The sequence below is a fragment of the Halichoerus grypus genome, chromosome X, assembly GCF_964656455.1.
Source record: "Halichoerus grypus chromosome X, mHalGry1.hap1.1, whole genome shotgun sequence".
In the NCBI taxonomy this organism is placed as follows: Eukaryota; Metazoa; Chordata; class Mammalia; order Carnivora; family Phocidae; genus Halichoerus; species Halichoerus grypus.
The window spans coordinates 30,962,008-30,979,913 of record NC_135727.1 but is presented as its reverse complement, the minus strand read 5'-3'; the positions used below and the strand labels follow the sequence as shown (position 1 = coordinate 30,979,913).

The window sequence follows — 17,906 nt, the reverse complement described above, 5'->3', positions numbered from 1 at the left end:
GGACCCCCCAAAAAAGAGGCAAAAAAAACCTGCAAAGTAAGTGCAGACTGAGTCTAATGTTATTAGAAATTTGATATGAACTCGTTTGCTTGTGGCTTCATTTTTTCCTAGGGGTTAAACACAGTAAACGAATCTAGTTCTAGATGGCAAGATTCCACTGGGCTACTTACCCTCATCACTGGTGTCCAGAACTTCCAGACTTCCAGAAGCTTCACTTAGTGATTCAGCCATAGTAGGATCACTAAAGTAAAATATTGAGTGAAAAAGCAAAAGATCATCATTTGATATCCAGGGCCTAATACGCTCGTTTTACCTTACCCTTTATCCTTCCGTTAGATTCTTAAACCATTCAAGGAAAACCAGACAAAGAGAATTGCCATGAGAGCGAATTACCCTTCCTTAAGAAAAAGCTCCTGACTTCATTTATATGAAATGTCTAGAACAGGTAAATACACAGAAATATACATGCAAAAATGTTTATCATTGCATTGTTTTAAATAGCCAAAAATGGGAAGCAATCCAAGCGACCATTAAAAGGCTAATTCTCTCATGACTCTGATTCCATGTCATGGGAGAATCATCCATCCTTATGCTTTTCTCCATCAGTACAGATAATCAATTGAGCATCAACTGTAAATTTTCCATTCAGTCTAGCCTTCTAGCAAAAGCTAGGGCTGACAGGTCTAGGGAAACATGTCTGTGGATAACCAGATCTTTAAAAATCAATGCTGACATTTTTGATGCGAGTTTGTGTGGGTTGGGAAGGGGGCTCTGACCAGCACCCTAACCCAGAGAAAGGATGCTATATTCATACACAGCTGGGAAGCTGTAGAGAGGTGGGCAGAGCTGGGCCTCATAAGAACTCCCCCTAGGGTCTTGATCCGACCAGTTGAAGGACCATCAAGTGGGGGTTAAGTAGGTTCTGGAGCCCCATTTCCCACCCCAGATCTGCTCAGCTCCCAGACATAGTCAAACTGCCATTGCTGTTTCGTGCATGGATTCCAGGCCAGTCCTGTCCTGCCCTCCAGCCATACACCCCTGATACATCTCCGGAAGTAGAGAGGGATGCCCGTAGGCTCTGAGGTTAAGGCGGACTTGAGAGGTCACCAGCAAGAGTGACTGAGGCCTTGGAAAGCAAACGCTTCCAAACCACAGTGAGGGCTGACAGGGCCCTGGTGTCGAGATGGCTTCAGACCCTCTCACTGTGAAGTCCTATGATTTCCCATGGTGTGAGTTCTTTCTTACTGTGATGAGTAATAAACCCAACTCGCTCGATGACAGGTGTGTCCTGGCTGGCCTTGGCTGAAAAGTATTGACACTATGTTCAAGTCACTCAAACTCTACGAGCCAATATCACAATTCTGCCTGAAGATGACTTAATCCCAAGCCCATACAATGCTCCCTAATTCTCACACACACACACACACACAAGTTCCACCTGGAGATTTGGGGGGAGCAAAGGGATGGAGAAAGTCAGAAGTCCCTCAGAAATCCTGAGGGAGGACAGGAGAATTCCTTGGGCCAGGAGCAATTCACATCATGGGTGAGTTCCTGGGCCAGCATAATAAACATAGCAGCACCCCCACCCCGACACTAAGGAAGGCTTTTTATACCCTGGGGAAATAAACTCTCTCTGAGCTTTGGAGAAGTCCATAGAAAAGGAGCCTGTTTTCCAAAATACCAGGCCACAGTAGGCTAATATTGTCCTTAACCCACCACTGGCAGGGGTAGAAGACAGCGAAGCAACAACCAAAGAGGAAAATACAGAAGCCAAGAGGGAGAACAATGAAAGAGGACACCTTGGTGGCATCTGAATCCCTTAGAGCAATTAATAGAATCACTCGATTTGACTAACTCTCGAGTGTAGACTGTCTCCGATCCTTCCTAGCACACTTGCCTCATCCTCCTAAGCGAATCCCAAGGACCCTGAAGACAGCACCACCATCAGCTGAGCTGTCTCCCTGTCTCAACCAACCAACCACCCACCCAACACAGCAAAACACACATGGCTCCCCTTGATTTGAAATTCTCTTCCCGTTACCACCCCATTTCTTACCACCCCAAAACTTTAAAGGGTTATGTCATCTATACTTACTATCCTTATGTCTTCACTTCTTATTCTCCTGGGCTCTCTCTCTGAATTGAGGCTTCCGACCCGAACTCCTTCCAAAGCACTCCACCAAAATGGCTCTTATTAAATGCCACTGCAAGTCCCCTGACTTCCCAGCAACATCTGACACGCCCTCCTTTTTGCATAATTTTATCACTTTGCCTTATTGACCGTCATACTCCCCTAATTTTCCTCCAACCTCATTGGCTGATTCTTCCTCAAGCTCCTTTGCTTGACCTTCCTCCTCTCCCTAGATCTGAAATGTTGTAGCCCCTAAAGGCTCTGTCCTTGGCCCTCTTTATCTATGACCGTTTCCTAAATCAGTGCCATTCAGTAGAAACATGAACGTGAACCTCCACTGCAAGCCATGTGCGTTGTTGCAAAATTCCTAGTAGCCGTATTTTAAAAAGCCAAAAGAAAACAGGTGGGGTTACTTTGACCTCAGTAGAGCCCAAACATTATCATATTTTATTTAACTCAACAGAACCAAAATATTTTACGTTCTTTTTTTTTTTTTCCACGCTAAGTCTTTGAAATTCGGTTTGCATTTCACACAGGTGACAATTTTGAGCGCTCAAAGGGCACACGTGGCTAGGGGCTACCACATCCTAAATGATCTCGTTCAGACTTGAAGTACCATCTCTACACTGGACTCCAAGGTGTCTGTCTCTAGACTGGATGTCTCCTCTGTACCCCATGGCCCTATAACCAACTGCCTCGCCAACACCTCCAACTACTGGTGTGTGGAACTCTTGCTTCCCCTCATACCCACTCCTTCCCCCACCCCAGCTCCCACCCCCCCCCCCCCCCGCTCCGAAAAATGCCACTAACCAAATGCTCAGACTGAAACTTAGGAGCTCTTGATTCCTCTCTTTCCATCGTATGCCACATCAAATCCGACAGTAAATCCTGCGAGTCCTCCTTGCACGTATTTCTGGAATCCGACCCTCTCTGGCCCCGTCTGAGCCACCATTATCTTGTTGCTGCATCACTACAATGACCTAACCAGTCTCCCCGCTTCCTCGTTTGCCTCCTTATTCTCCACACGGTGGCCACGTCAGTCCCACCAGCCCCCTGCTCGAAACCCTCCAGTGACTTGCCATCACGCTCAAAGTCCCAGCTCCTTACGCACCCCCCAAGCCTTATGTGATCTGGCCCCACGCTCGTGCCCCCCTGACTGCCAATCCTGTTACCCTCCTCCTTCCTCTCTCTGCTGCAGCCTCAGTGGCTTTCTCACCACAACCCAACACACCCAGCCCCTTTTGATCTCAGGACCTTGGCACTTGCGGTTCCCTTTGCCCGGAGGGCTCTTTCCCCAGCTAGTTGCACAGTTGACTCCTTTGTAGCTTTCAAGTCAGCTCAGATGTTCCCTCCCAGGAAAGACCTCCATGACCATCCTGGTTAGAGCCTCTGGTCTCTCTCCATCACATGACCCTTTATGAACATCCTTACAGCACTCAGTACTACCTAAAATCATATTCTACAGTAATTTACTTGTTTCTTGTCTGTCTTCTCTACTGGAATGTAAATTCCATAAGGTCAGGGGCCTTGCATATTCTGTCCATCACTGGATCTCCTAGCCCCTAGAATGGTACCTAGCACACAGCAGGCCCTCAATAAATGTTTGGTGCACGAATGCTTAAATTCAATAAAAGAAGGGGAAGTAACGTAAGAGCCATCTTTGCGGTCAGAAATTTCTTAGAAGTAGAGGCATGCTGTAGGAGCGCTTGTCCTGGGGGAGCGACCCTCTTGTTTTCCCAGCTTTGCAGGGCCTTCCTTCCCTCCTAGCGAGGTGGGCCCCACTCCTAGGCTGTTCATCTATGCAGAACCAAGCACGCTCGGGCCCCTCCTGTCCTTGGTGTAGAGAATCTACTCCTAGGTGTCCCAGCCACGAGAACCCTGGGTGTGGAGCCCCACTCAGCTGGGCTAGGCCCGGAACCTCACGGAGGAAGCTTCAGGAACAGATACCCTGCGTCCTCCTACTTACAGCCCTCCACCCCTGGCAAAACTCCTTTCCTGTTGGCCTTGGGCTGACCTTATGAACCAGAGCTTTGCTTCCCAAGTACCTCAAAGAAATACAACAGAGGCATCGTTGTATTTCTTTCGCTTCTCTCGTGATGGCTAATCTAAATCTAAAGTGAATCGGTTCCTTCGTTAGACCAGGCCTCTTTAAAAATGGCCTTTGGGCCAAGTCCTCTGGTCTATACTTTTGTGTATGAATGATACTTAGCAAAAACTGCTGTCACCTCATTGGTATCTCAAAAAAGTCACAATGTTTGGTCTTGATCGTGAGCCTCCCCAGCTTCAACTAGTTCATCAACTTCCTGCTGCCGGTAGGATGAGAGCCAAGTCCTTGACTCTCGAGGCCCTCCGCAATCTGGTGTTCCCTGCCCCTCTCCGTTGTACCAGAAGTCCACCCCCCACTCATGCCCTCACGCCCACGACGGGGAATTACCCGTCATTCCCCAGATGCACCAGGTGCTCTCACGTTCGGTGCTCTGTCCACTTGGCCTAGAACGTCAACTCCCTCATCCCCACATCCTTACAATCCTACCCGTTCCTCCAGACCCAGCTCAAAGGTCACCACCCGCGCCCCATGCTCTTGGTCCTTTGTGCATGCCTCCATCACAGTTGATATCACCTTGAAGACAGGGACCACATCTTGCCCACCCAGATGTCACCAACACCTAGAATGAGGCCAGGCGCATGGAAGGCGCTCGCTGTGTGTTTTTCCAGATGGACGAACACAGGAGCAAGGAGTAGGGGGTGCTGCAGCGACAAATAGGAAATCGGTAGGGAAAGCGGTCCCCTTTTTTAAACATATGGGGACAATATGAGACACACTTTCAGTAAAAATCCCCTCTGCACAAAATCCGTGAAGAAGTTGGCAAGCCGAGTAGGGAAAGAGGAAAGAACGTATGCTTTTATCCAGTAAATGAGAGGCCTTCAGAACCACTTCCAAGGAGCATAAAGTCATGTCATAATGGGCATCAGGAAGCCCGGCCCAGCAGGGATCTAAAGTTTCATTATCAGTCATCGTTTAAACGCTTGCTTGCTCTCGGCCAACCCTAGATGCTTAGGCCTCGAAGCTGCCTTTTGTTTCTCAGCCTGTCTGACTTGAGGGCTGAACACGGGCTCTAGGGGGGAAAAAAAAGAAGCAACAAGGGAATAAGGCCTGTCTTCCAAGGCTGTTGCAATTTTTTAACCACAGCCCGGTTCAGGTTCAAGGACTCAGAAGGCTCTGCTTGACAGCCTGGCCGGCTTCCCAGAGCGGGGAAGCAGCTAGCCTCGTTTTGTAGCAAATAATCTGGCAGGCTGAAATGCTTTTCATGGAGTCTGTGGTAGGCAGAACTCTAAGCGTGCGTGCCCTGTAAATCCCGTCTCCTGGAGTCTGGGTGGGCCTGGCCTAATCAGGCAAGCTCTTTTTAAAAGCGTGTCCAGAGGTCAGACAGAGAAGTCAGAGAGATGCGAAGCCACGGCAGACACTCTCCCATTGGGCTTGAAGGGCCAAACCGCTACGTCGTGGGGAGTGAGGACCACGTGGCAGGGCCTGGCAGGTGGCCTCCGGCCACTGAGAACAAGCCTTGGCTGACAGCCAGCCAGAAAGTGGGGACCTCAACCCTACCATCTCGAAAGCCTGAATTCTGCCACCCACCAGCTCGTCTGGAAGAAAAGCTCTGACCTCGGATGGGTCCTCAGCCACGGCTGATCCTCTAAGTGCTGCCTCGCGAGCCCCTGACGTACACGGTGCCGGGGCTCCGGACTCGCGGACACTGCGAGGTGGCACATTTGCGTTGTGTAAGACACTTGTTACACAGCAATAGGACACGAATACAAGTCCTACGGGCGCCAGCTCTAGCTGAGGAAGAATGCAGAAGCAGGGTAGGTTTGGAGCCACGGAAGATGAAACACAGAACTCGGTAAGCAGCCCTTGGGATTCTTTGCTCCCTTCCCCCAGCCCAGTTAGCTCTAGAACTCCTGCTTGCGTATGCTCCCGGGAGCAGATGTGAGCCCCCTCGCGCTATCCTGGGTCGAGGGAAACAATCCTGCTGGTCATTTAGCCTGGCTCGGAGAGCCCTTGGCAGAAAGTGCTGCATGGCTTTGGGGGCACCTTAGGTGATGTGACATCTTCAGTGACTTCCGCAAAGCCCCGCCTCCAAGTACCCATGGGCGCCAGGAGGAAGACACATGAGTGATAGAGGGTCACTTCTCTACACCCCACACCCTCACCTACGGGTGTCTGACCACCACAACCATTGAGCAGATGGCTAAGCACGCTCTAGGGGACTCCTGTCGCAGACACCTGTTCTAGAGAAATTGTCACCCAGGCCTTTCTCCCACTCCAGGAGGCCAGAGAAAAATGCAAGCCTGCCACCCTCCACGTCCCCACCATAGATAGGGAAGCCCATTTCAGGGAGACCTCTTAGCACCCTGCTTGTGAGCCAGGGAGCATGGAGACTTGTCCCGGAGACTGGAGGCAGCCTCAAAAGAACAGGTGTCTCGGCGGGAAGACCGCTCAAAATTTCTGTGGAGATACGTCCCACTACCAGAAGAGAGCAAGAGGAAAGATTCCCCCCCATCTTATCTTAAGGGGGCAGCTACAGGAGCTGCACTGGATTGCAGCTTCTTCTCCTCCTCCTCCTCTTCTTCTTCTTCCTTCTTTTTCCTTCTTTGTGCCTTTTCCTCCTCCCATGCTTCCATTTCAAAGGTCTTTAGCTTGCCTCCAGGTCTGCTTTTCCTTCCTCCCCATTGCACCTCACCCCCCCAGAGTAAACCAGTAGAAGCTCAGAAAGACCCAACTCAGGCCACCCCTAACACCTTAGATCCTCAGGGGGTCAAAAATGCAAAGAACTTGGCCGAGAAGTTTCTTTCTGCCATCTCTCCAGTGGCCTCAAAGCCTAGCTGATGGGGAGTCTCATTCTGTCTCGTCAGTCCACATACCCTACGATTAAAAGCTCTGTCCTTGCAGTCAGGGACAATTAATATTACACAGTGAACACAATGAACGAAATTGCAGAGCCCTGCTCCATGCCAGGCAAGCACCGTGAAAGCTGTTTCTTCGTGTGTTCTTTACTGAAGCCTCACAAGAGCCCTATGTGGTGGGCATTATGTCCATCCCCGTTTCCCGGGTGGGGAAACTGAGTCTCGCTGACATGAGGTCATCTGTGCAGGAGTAATAGAGCTAGGACTCAAATCCGGTTCTGGAGGATTTCGGAGCCCATGGTTCGACCACCACACTCTCCTTCCTCCTAACTCGGCAAAATCTGGTAAGCATTAAATGCCCACCCTCTCCTGCCCCCAGAGAATCTCACGTGCTGGCCTATGACAGGACCCGAAAATAGGACACTAGCGAGGTTACTCTCAGCCCCTAACGTCTTTGCCAAGATTCACTGGCCAGTTTAACAACAAAGAATCCTGCCCCAAATGGCTCACTGGCCACACATATTACAATGAGCCATCACGCAGTATTAAAGGGGACACGTCTGTCGCATGGGCCCCTTGGATGGCCAAGCTGAAGTAGGGTCCCATCCAGGGGAGCAGGAAGCATGGGGGCCCTGGAGGACTCAAGGGAGAGCCAGAATTGAGTCAAGGGGCCCTGAGGATGGACTTCACAGCTTTAAGGGTGTGTCAGGTGCCCAGAGCTCTGGACCCAACCTCTCTGCCAGTGCTCAAGGCCATCCCAAGCAGAGTGTGCCTGTGGTTTTTTAGTTTATGAGGTATTTGTTGTGGTTGCTGTTATTACAGCTCCCGGTGGTCAATAATCCATCAGTTGGGGGGGGTGAAAATTTTCCGAGGAGGGGGGAGAAAGGCAAAAGGAGAAAGGGGGTGGTGGTGCTGGCGTGGGGCGTGGGCTCTTCGTGGCTGGTTGGAGTCTGTGGGCTATGGCCCGATGCTTCCTGGCCTTTGAATTCCAAAGGCCCCTAGAAGATGAGACACAGGTAGTCATTTTCTGCAGGGGGTGGGGGAGGAGGTAGGGGAGATAAAGGAGGGAGGAAACCAGGCCCCGGCAATGTGCCGCCATGCCAAGCTGCGCTACCCGTACCTTTTCTGAAGGCAACTTGTAGCTTTTCGGTTCCATCTTCAGGCCCTTTCAGCCCACGGGGTGGGGGCTGGGGGAGGCAGTCTCAGCTTGGCCTCATGGTTATGATAACTAGCCCTTGGCCTCCCAGTTCTGAAGGGCAGGGCACGGAGATCTCGGAGTGCACTGTGCCTTAACGGGGAAGGGGTGGGTGTGGGGAAGGGGGAGGCCGCGGCCCACAAAGGGCACATGCCCCCTGAAATAAAGATATACCCAAGAATCTGAGAGCCCTGGCCATTCCCGGGCAAGGTGATATCTGAGAGCCCGAGGCCCCAGATTTCCATAGCCCTTAACCCCACACACAGCCCTGCAGCCAGGCAGAGGCAGCTGCAGATTTGGAGTCACAGGGAGGGTTACGAAAAGGTTCCCTGATCCCCAAATCTCTCCCTTTCCCCCAGCCATGGCATTGACCTCTCCACATGGCCTTGGATCCCCACCGTTGGAATCACTCCCTCTGAACCAGGCCACAAAGTCAGAACCATCTTTCCCAAGGCCCCTGTCTTTGCTACCCCAAAGTCTTTATGCAGCCCTACTAGGGGCTCAGAGCTGTGACGATGAAACACAGCAGTCAGCACTTACTGCATAGTTACTATGGGCACGCATCCTCTCTTTCGATCCTCGGAACGATCCCATGAGGCGGGTACTATTTATTCTCGATCCTCCCCATTCTGCAGATGAGGGAAGCCGAAAGGCTAAGTAACTGCCCAGGGTCACGGGCAAGTTCACGGGCAAGGTGAGGTCATCTGACTCCAGGGCCCATGCGTGCTACATAAAACGACCCACTCTCTGCTGACGAGAAACAAGCACACGTGAAAGATTTGGGAACCGTATCTGATTAGGAATCAGAAGGCCTGGGTCCTGATTCTGCCCTTCCAACAGATTATCTTTGTGGACCTGCCACACTCCCTCCAAACCGGGCCTCAGTTCCCACATCTGTAACATGAGGAGGTGAGACTAAATTATCACATGCTCTCTTATGGCATTTTATGACAAGGACCCAAAGGCTAAACTCTAAGCTACTGACTACATAGAGGAGGGGTCTGTAGGCCCCAAGAGTCTGTGCGTTGCCAAGGGGGGCGGGGAGCAGCAAAGCCAAGCCAGAGAGCTAAGATCTCGAAGTCAAAGAACAAGGGAAGGTGAGAGGGAAGGGAAGGAGCAGATGGAAGAATCGGGGAATGGAAGGCGTGTGGCCACAGAAAGTTCTAGAGGGTGATTTTGTGGGCAGCTCCGTTTAAAGTAGCACGAGTCTGGAGGAATCACGAAAGGCCTGAGAGATGAGCCCCACCTTAAGACGGGCCATCTGCTGGGCAGAAAAGTTTGTTGTCTGCTTAAGCACTGAGGCACCCACTTGAAAGTCAGCATAGGTGAGTTGGGGTGGGGGTGGGGGCAGAGAGGGCCAATGACAGCCACAGACCCTGGGCCACCGGGAAGAGCCTGAGAACCCTGGCCCAGGATGATGTGCTCAGGGCAATGAGGCGCGGGTGATGCCTGCCTCCCTTACATCCCTTCTGCCCGGGGTCAGGTCTGCTCTCACACCTGACTCTCACACCTCTCCGGTCCAGTCTCTGGAAAAGAAGCCAGAAGCTCCTGGACCAATACCGACAGGCCGCAGGAAGGAGGTTCTAGCACCGGGGATGCCAGACGGCAACCAATTGGAAAATGGAGTGGCCCAGAGCCTGGTGCTAGGCCAGACACCAGGAGGGCAGAGAAGGAGGGACCCCCCTGAAGGACGGCCTGGAACCAGGCCAGGCTAGAGGCCGCTAGTCGGGGCGGAGAGAAAGGTCCAGATGGCCAAGGGCAGAATGAAGATTCCTGGTTCCCTTCTCCTGTGTCCACTTCCGGCTGCAGAAGCAGAGAGGAACCCAAAGCACAGAGTTTTCTCAAGGCCTCCTCTTGCCCGTTCATCCCCTCACTCCGCCCGCGCTGTTCCCGGCAGGGAGAGGAACAGGGTCGCCACCTGGAAGAAGTCAGCGGGGTGCACACAGCTCTTCCCAGTAGGGTCACCACCTCAGGGGAAAGGAGAGCGGCAGGGAGAACCTGGAGAGCAGAAATCTCCCGAGCTTCCTTAAACTTGAAGAATCTCGGGTCAGAATGGCCTAGGAGAAGAAGAAGGCGCACTGGAGGGAGCGCCCAGGAAGAGCGCTTCAGTGGGGGTGGGAGACACCTGGTCCCTCCCCCCCCAATGGATACCGCTCTGTTGGCCTGGCCCCTTCCGCCCCACTATGGACACCGCTCTGTTGGCCTGGCCCCTTCCCCCCCCATGGACACCGCTCTGTTGCCCACTTGAGAGTGACAGGGAAGGACCCAGCCAGCATCTGAGGAATGAAGGAGATAGTGCGTGAAAAAGAGCACCATGCCCGGTACAAAGGAAGTGCTCACTGAACAGTAGGGTTTTGTTTTTTTTTTTCAGATTTTATTTATTTATTTGACAGAGAGAGACACAGCGAGAGAGGGAACACAAGCAGGGGGAGTGGGAGAGGGAGAAGCAGGCTTTCCCGCTGAGCAGGGAGCCCGATGCGGGGCTCGACCCCAGGACCCTGGGACCATGACCTGAGCCGAAGGCAGACGCTTAACGACTGAGCCACCCAGGCGCCCCTGAACAGTAGGGTTTTTTAAACAACTACAACAGATAGGGGACATGGGTGTGAGAAATGGGTTCAAGTCAACATCCTGTCTGACAAACATGGATGCATGGGCCCTCGGCCCTAGGGATTCTGATTCCTCATTGGTGGCGGGCCCAGAGATCTGCTTGCTTTATAAGCTCCCAGGCAATCCTGAGGTAAAGGGTCTAGGCGCCCCCCACCCCACCTGCCGAAGGAAACCCTGCTGCGAATCACATTAGATACTGGGCATGACTGGGACAGAAAAGCTAAAGTGGGAAGCCATAAGACATGGATGGCAGGGGCAGGATGGTGAAGAAAAAAGCAACTTGAATGATATCTAGCGAGCACTGTGACCACAAAGGAAGGTATTTTGTTTTTCTAATAAATATCTCTAAAACTTGACCCTCCAAAGAGGCCCACAGCAACTTTTGGAGAGTTGATGTCTCAGCTCTGCTATTAATTAGCCGTGAGGTCTTGGCACGCCAAGTCTTTTCTCTGGGCCTGTTTCCTCACCCAAGAACTAAGGAATTCAATTAGACTTGGAGTCCAGGATTCCTTTTAGCCTGGGCATTCTAGGATTTTATGATCCATTGAGATAATCTATCAAAATTCCCAGTTCATCTCCAGAGAGGCTGAAGAGGCCCACTCTAAGCCCTACTTGAGTTGGCCAACAGGGGACCCGCCTTCAGAGCAGACCCTTCAGAAGCCTGTCATATTTTCAGAAAACTCTCCTACTTTCAGATTGTTTAGAGGCAATTTTTAGAAAGTGATTTTTTTCTTTTCTTTTTCTTTTTTTAAAGATTATTTATTTATTTGAGAGAGAGAGAGCAAGCGAGAGAGAGAGCACATAGAGGGAGAGGGAGAAGCAGACTGCCCGCTGAGCAGGGAGCCTGGTGTGGGACCTGATCCCAGGACCCCGAGATCATGACCTGAGCTGAAGGTGGACGCTTAACCAACTGAGCCACCCAAGCACCCCCAAGCTATTTTTTTCCATTTTAAAAATGCAGAGGCTGTGGAAAACAGTATGGAGTTTCCTTAAAAAAAATCAAAATAGCATTACCATATGATCTAGTATTTCCACTACTGGGTATTTACCCAAATAAAATGAAAACACTAATTTGAAAAGATAGCTGCACCCCTATGTTTACTGCAGCATTATTCACAATAGCCAAGATATGAAAGCAGCCCAAGTGTCCATCAATAGATGAATGGATAAAGAAGATGTGATGTATATATGTATATATCACATCTATACATATACATATATGTGTGTATACACACACACACACACACACACACACACATATACCCAAGGAAATATTACTCAGCCATAAAAAATGAAATCTTGCCATTTGCAAGAACACGGATGGACCTAGAGGGTATAATGTCAGATGAAATAAGTCAGTCAGAGAAAGACAAATACCATATGACTTCACTCACATGTGGAATTTAAGGACTAAAGCAAATGAACAAACAAAGAAAAAAATGAGACCAAAAAAATCAGGCTCTTAAATACAGAGAACAAACTATTGGTTGCCAGAGCGGAGGTGGGTAAGGAAATAAAGGGGATTCAGAGTACACTTATCACCATGAGCCCTGAGTAAAGTACAGAATTGTTGAATCACTATATTGTACACCTGAAACTAATATAATGCTCTCTGTTAATTACACTCAATTTTAAAAAACAGCAAAATAATTGCACAGGGTTGCAGGAGATTTGACTTAAACTTCCCCACTCATTCTTTCTGCCCCTTCAAAAAATTTATTTTTAAAATCTTTTCAAATCAGGAACCCATCCATATGGGGGAGCTAACCACCTCATCCCAGAGAGCGCCCTGCTTCCTCCGCGTCTGAAAGAGCAAACACAGACCATCTCTGCCTGAAATAAGGTCTTGCATCTTTGACATTTGGCTTCTAAAACCAGAGGCACAGAAGAAACAGACATTCCTCACATGTCAAATTAAAACTCTCTTCTTCAAAAACAGGTGATGGAGGTTTAGTGGGGATTTCCCCCCCACTTCATTCCCTTAGAAGGCTTCTGGAGACATCCTGTAAGTAGCACACGTGAATAGTGAACTAACACCAAAAGCTCTGTCCATGTGCTTTATGCAAACTCAGGGGAGCAGACTCTCCGCCTTCTCTTCTGAGCTCTGCTTAACGTGTGGGTAGGCAGACACGCCCTGGGCTCCCAGGACCCTTTCCTTTCCCCAACCCCCTCAGACATCAGAGGAGTCTCCCTTTGACTTACTTTTTGCTCCATTCTTCCAGAATGCTTGAGCTTAGGGAAAGGGGCGACCTGAAGCAGCGAGATCTGACGCAGGGTAAGGAACTAACATGACCCATAGCTTATAGGATGGGCTGGTCCTTGGCCTCTGAGGTCCGCAGGACAGAAAATAGAAGATAATGACCCTATTGATGGAAAAATGCAACATGACTTTAGCAATCTTTAGTAGCAATCTTTTGTGAGATACACAAAAGCCTGCCAGTTTGTTGCTCTTTCCTTATCCATATCTAGACGTTCCCATGCCCTGTATCTCTTCTTTTTCTTCCCTCTTGTTTCTACTCCTCATTTTGAACATCTCCCTTATATGCTATAGTGGATAAATGAATTATATTGTTATAATCTTGTTGTGTTTGTAACAAGGAATACAGTTTCAACTGTTCAAATTAGATGAGTAAAATGGTTTATGTTTCTACTTGCAAAAAAAAAAAAATTCAAGTAAGTTGCTTTAACAGGATGGAGCCCTTTGTTAATTTTTTTCCCGTTTAGCCTTGGCCCCAATAGATGAAACCCTTCCTCTCCTTATCAGTCTCTGAGCCTTTTAAGGACAGAAACTCAAACTAATAAAGATCTTCACAAGCTGTGTGACCTGGAACAAGTCATATGATTTCTCCATGCCTCAGTTTCCTTATCCATGAAACGAATCTGTCTGGGGAAAGAATCTGGGAGGTGGAGGGAGTAGGTAGGATGGAGGTAGGGAGGTCACAATATCATGTCTTTCTGCAACGTTCTTGATTCTGTGATCCAGTAGTGTCTACGCAGACCTTCCTTTATTGCAGAAAGAGAAATCTGGCACCTTGACCTTCTGAAGAGGAAGGATAACATAGTTGCAAAAGGGTTAGGCTATGGAGCTGGACAAATCTAGCTTTGAATCCTGGCTCTTGTCAATTACCCGCTTGCGATCTCGGGCAAGTCACTGAGCTGTTCAAAACCTAAACTTCCTTATCCGCGAAGTGGGGCTAAGAGTAGCGCCTCCATCAAACACCACCTGTGAGGACTCATTCATTTAATAAGTGTTTGTTGAGCACCTGCCCTGTGCTAAGAAATCAGAACGGTGCTCAAGAAAGAGAAGGGTCCTGCTCTCACAGGCAATTTGGTAACTAGCTCATAGAAAGCTCTCGGCATGGGGCGTCACACATAATAAGCCCTCAGGACATGTTAGCTATTCTCATCATCATTCTCATCCCATGGTGTGGATGACATGTGTCCCCTGTTCTTCATGGCTCTCCCAAAAAGTAAGGGATGAGACTTCCTGCAGGTAGCTCTACTCTCCCCGGTGGCCCCCTGGTGGCCGGCTTTGTAGAATGGGCACACAGAGCACGGTGACTTCTTTCAGGGCTCTCCCAAGTTCAGGAGAGGCTGCTCAGGCTCCTCATTAACACTGTGTTTGTGACTCACTCAGAGCCCCGTGCTTTCTCCTTTGTCCTCATCTGTCCCTAAACGGTCCAGACTGCTCTTCTGGGCAGAGAGACTCCTCCTCTCAAGAAAGGCCTAAACAGTTTTCCCGTGCCCTCAGCCAACACTTGCACTTCCTTTTCCATCCCAGAGGAACAGAAATGGGATTACGACTAATTAAGTAGCTAACAGTTGCTCATCGGGTGGCGAGGGAGCTCACGTTTCCTGAGGGCAACCTATGGGCCCGTCAGTTACCTGATTTAATCCTTGTGACAACCCTGGGAAGTAGGAATCATTATATCCATTTTACAGAGGGAACAACTGAGGCTCAGGCAGGCTAAGGCCTTCATTCACCCATGGCCATACAGCTAGCAGGTAACACCGCGAGGATTCAAACCCACGTCTGGCTCCAAAGCGTCATGCGCTTTCTACTATATGGTGCCCGTGATTTTCAGCGTGTGTAGCTCTCAGGCCAGACGCTGTGCTGGGTGACGGAGGGAGGAGGGCCCGACATTGTGGAGAGCTCCTGCTTTCCCCGCTGCTCTCCAACACGGCCTCCCCGGTGCAGGCACCCTTGTTTTGAATGTACAATTCTCCCAAAGGCAGAACTATTGTGCTGACTCTAAGCAAAGCGCTCTTTCGTGCAAACTCAGAACACAAACCTCACGTTCATAGAGGGCTCTGTCCTCTTCAAACCACCTCCAGAGCCGTTTGGCCCTCCCAGCAATCCTGTGACATCAACGGAGAGGGAAGTAGCATTACTGTGATGATCATGTTATTCCCATTTTACAGATGAGAAGAGCAAGGCCCAAAGAGGCCCGCCTGTGGTCACGCGGTGAGGGCCGAGAGTTAGGGCTCTGCCCTTCAAGAATATTGCAGGGGACGTCTTGTTTAGAAGCCCTGCAGAAGCCCCCCTTACAGGACGACAATTACTATACTGACCACAGATCGCTGGCAATGATTAACATCTTCCAAACGCTTTCTGCGCCAGGCACTGTGCTACATGATTTACTGCTCACACATTATTGCATTGTATGTTCATCATCTTCCAAGGAATAGGTCCCATTATTACCCCCGTTTTACAGATGAGGAAACTGAGGCTCAGAAGCCTTAGATGACTCAAGCCTGTCAAGCTAGAAAGTGGTGGTCCGTGAACACGGATTTAGGACTGTCTGGTCCCAGAGCCACGAACCACTAGGGCTACAGTGCTGCTAAAGTTGAGTCTAATATGGAAGCCACTCGGCACATGTGGCTATTTCACTTTAAATCCATTTAAGTGAAATAAAATAAAAACTCAGTTCCCCGGTCACACTAGTCACACGGCAGATGCTCAGTAGCCAAACGTGGCTTGTGGGCAGAAGAGATAGAGAACACTCCAGAAACTTCCATCACCAATAGAAGCTTCTATTGGATAATGCTGGTCTAAACACTCAGGGTGCTCCTCTTAAGACTTCCACTTCGGTAAAATGTTATTAGTTTAAGGCAGGGCTTCTCAATCTTGACACTACTGACATTTGGGGCTGGAAAATTCTTGGTTGGGGGCGGGAGGGTGGGAGGCTCTTCCCGAGCACTGCAGGATGTTCAGCGGCGTCCCTAGTCTCTACCCACTAGATGTCAGTAGCACACCTTTCCCCTAGCTGTGACAGCTAACAATGTCTCCAGACATTGCCATATGTCCCCTGGGGAGCAAAATCAGTCCCCACGTCCCTGCTGAGAACCTCTGGGTTAAGGTTACCAATGTATTTGAAGTAATCAAATGGCCAATCTTTCATTAACCTCACCTTCTGAAAACAAGCTATTTCACCCAAACTCATTTCTCCTACTGAATCATGGTTTACAGCAATTTGCATCGAATGGGTGGTTTTAATAGCTATTGGAGAGTTCATGAAAAGAGTAAAGGCATTTCAAGCAACAGAACATGAGTGAAGATGCCAAGAGGGGATTACTGGAATGTCCTGTACAATTAGGTCCTCGAATTTCCTAGCCACCAACCATAACTGTGAATTTGTAAAGGAAAGATACAAAATGGATTGCTTTAAAAAGCTAGAAGAGCGTTAAAGGAGAAAATCAATTCAGAAACCACAGAAGCAACCGCATCACATACTACATTTTGGCTACTGCTTTCCAGAAATAACAAACAACAAAAATTGTGCCCCGTGAGAAATTAGCGAAAGAATCCCCCAAATGCTAAAGTTGGCCCAACACCAAATGGGCTTTCAAAGGCTTCAACTGAAACTAGTATGAACATTCTCATATAAAATGCTGAAATTCTGGTTACTGATGAAATAATAGACATTTCCACATTTTAAATATATTCCCAAGGAAACTCAACCCCCCTACAACAAATGGAACACTCGGGATGCTGCTAATGACCAAATGAAACCTGCCAACTACATCTTCAGAGAACTTTCCAAAAGCTTAAAAAAAAAAAAAGCTTTAAAACCATTTCCTCCTAATGAATTTTTACAAGTTAAAAAGTTTACCTATATTATAAATAGTCCAAAAAGGCAAACTTTTGGTAAACTGGTAGATATGGCAAGTAGTTTATTCAAGAACTTGCCCCGGGTGAGGCTGGGGGCCTAGGACAGTGCCTCCCCAGGGTGGGCACCTGGCACTCCACCGGCTCTCCTATGGCTCTCATGAATGGAAAGTGTCTCAGGCAGATGCCACAGGGGGAATGCAGGTTAGCAAAATGCCCAGTCTGGGCCCCTTGCCAGGGAACTGGACTTAACAGCTTTTCTTCAAGAAGAAGGGGAGGGAGGAGAAGGAGAAGAAGGGGAAGGAGAAGAAGAAGAGGAAGGAGAAGGAGAAGAAGGAGGAGGGGGAGGGGATAGGAGAAGGAGAAGAAGGAGAAGGAGAAGAAGGAGAAGAAGAAGAAGAAGGAGAAGGAGGAGGAGGAGGAGAAGAAGGAGGAGGAGGAGGAGGAAGAGGAGAAGGAGAAGGGGAAGAAGGAGAAGAAGAAGAGGAAGGAGAAGAAGAAGAAGAGGAAGAAGAAGGAGGAGGAGGGGGAGGGGGAGGAGAAGAAGGGGAAGAAGGAGAAGAAGAGGAGGAAGGAGAAGGAGGAGGAGGAGAAGAAGAAGAAGAAGAAGAAGAAAGAAAGAGGAGGAGGAGGAAAGAGGAGAAAGAGAAGGGAAAGAAGAAGAAGAAGAGGAAGGAGGAGGAGGAAGAAGAAGGGGAAGAAGGAGAAGAAAAAGAAGAAGAAAAAGAAAGAAAGAAAGAAAAGAAAAAGGAGGAGAGGAAGAGGAAGAGGAGAAAGGATAAGAAGGGGAAGAGAAAGAGGAAGAAGAAGAAGGAGGAGAAGAAGGAGGAGGAGGAAGAGGAGAAGGAGAAGGGGAAGAAGGAGAAGAAGAAGAAGAGGAAGAAGAAGGAGGAGGAGGGGGAGGAGGAGAAGGAGAAGAAGGGGAAGAAGGAGAAGAAGAGGAGGAAGGAGAAGGAGGA

General features: G+C 49.4%; 1 protein-coding gene across 1 annotated transcript in view; it reads right to left on the bottom strand.

Moving 5' to 3' along the window:
- KIAA1210 (KIAA1210 ortholog) overlaps positions 1-17,906 on the bottom strand; it is a 67,405-nt gene that overhangs the window by 44,567 nt on the left and 4,932 nt on the right. The window contains 1 exon segment of the mRNA XM_078064906.1: positions 167-241. Within this exon segment, the coding sequence (XP_077921032.1) occupies positions 167-241 (75 nt within the window).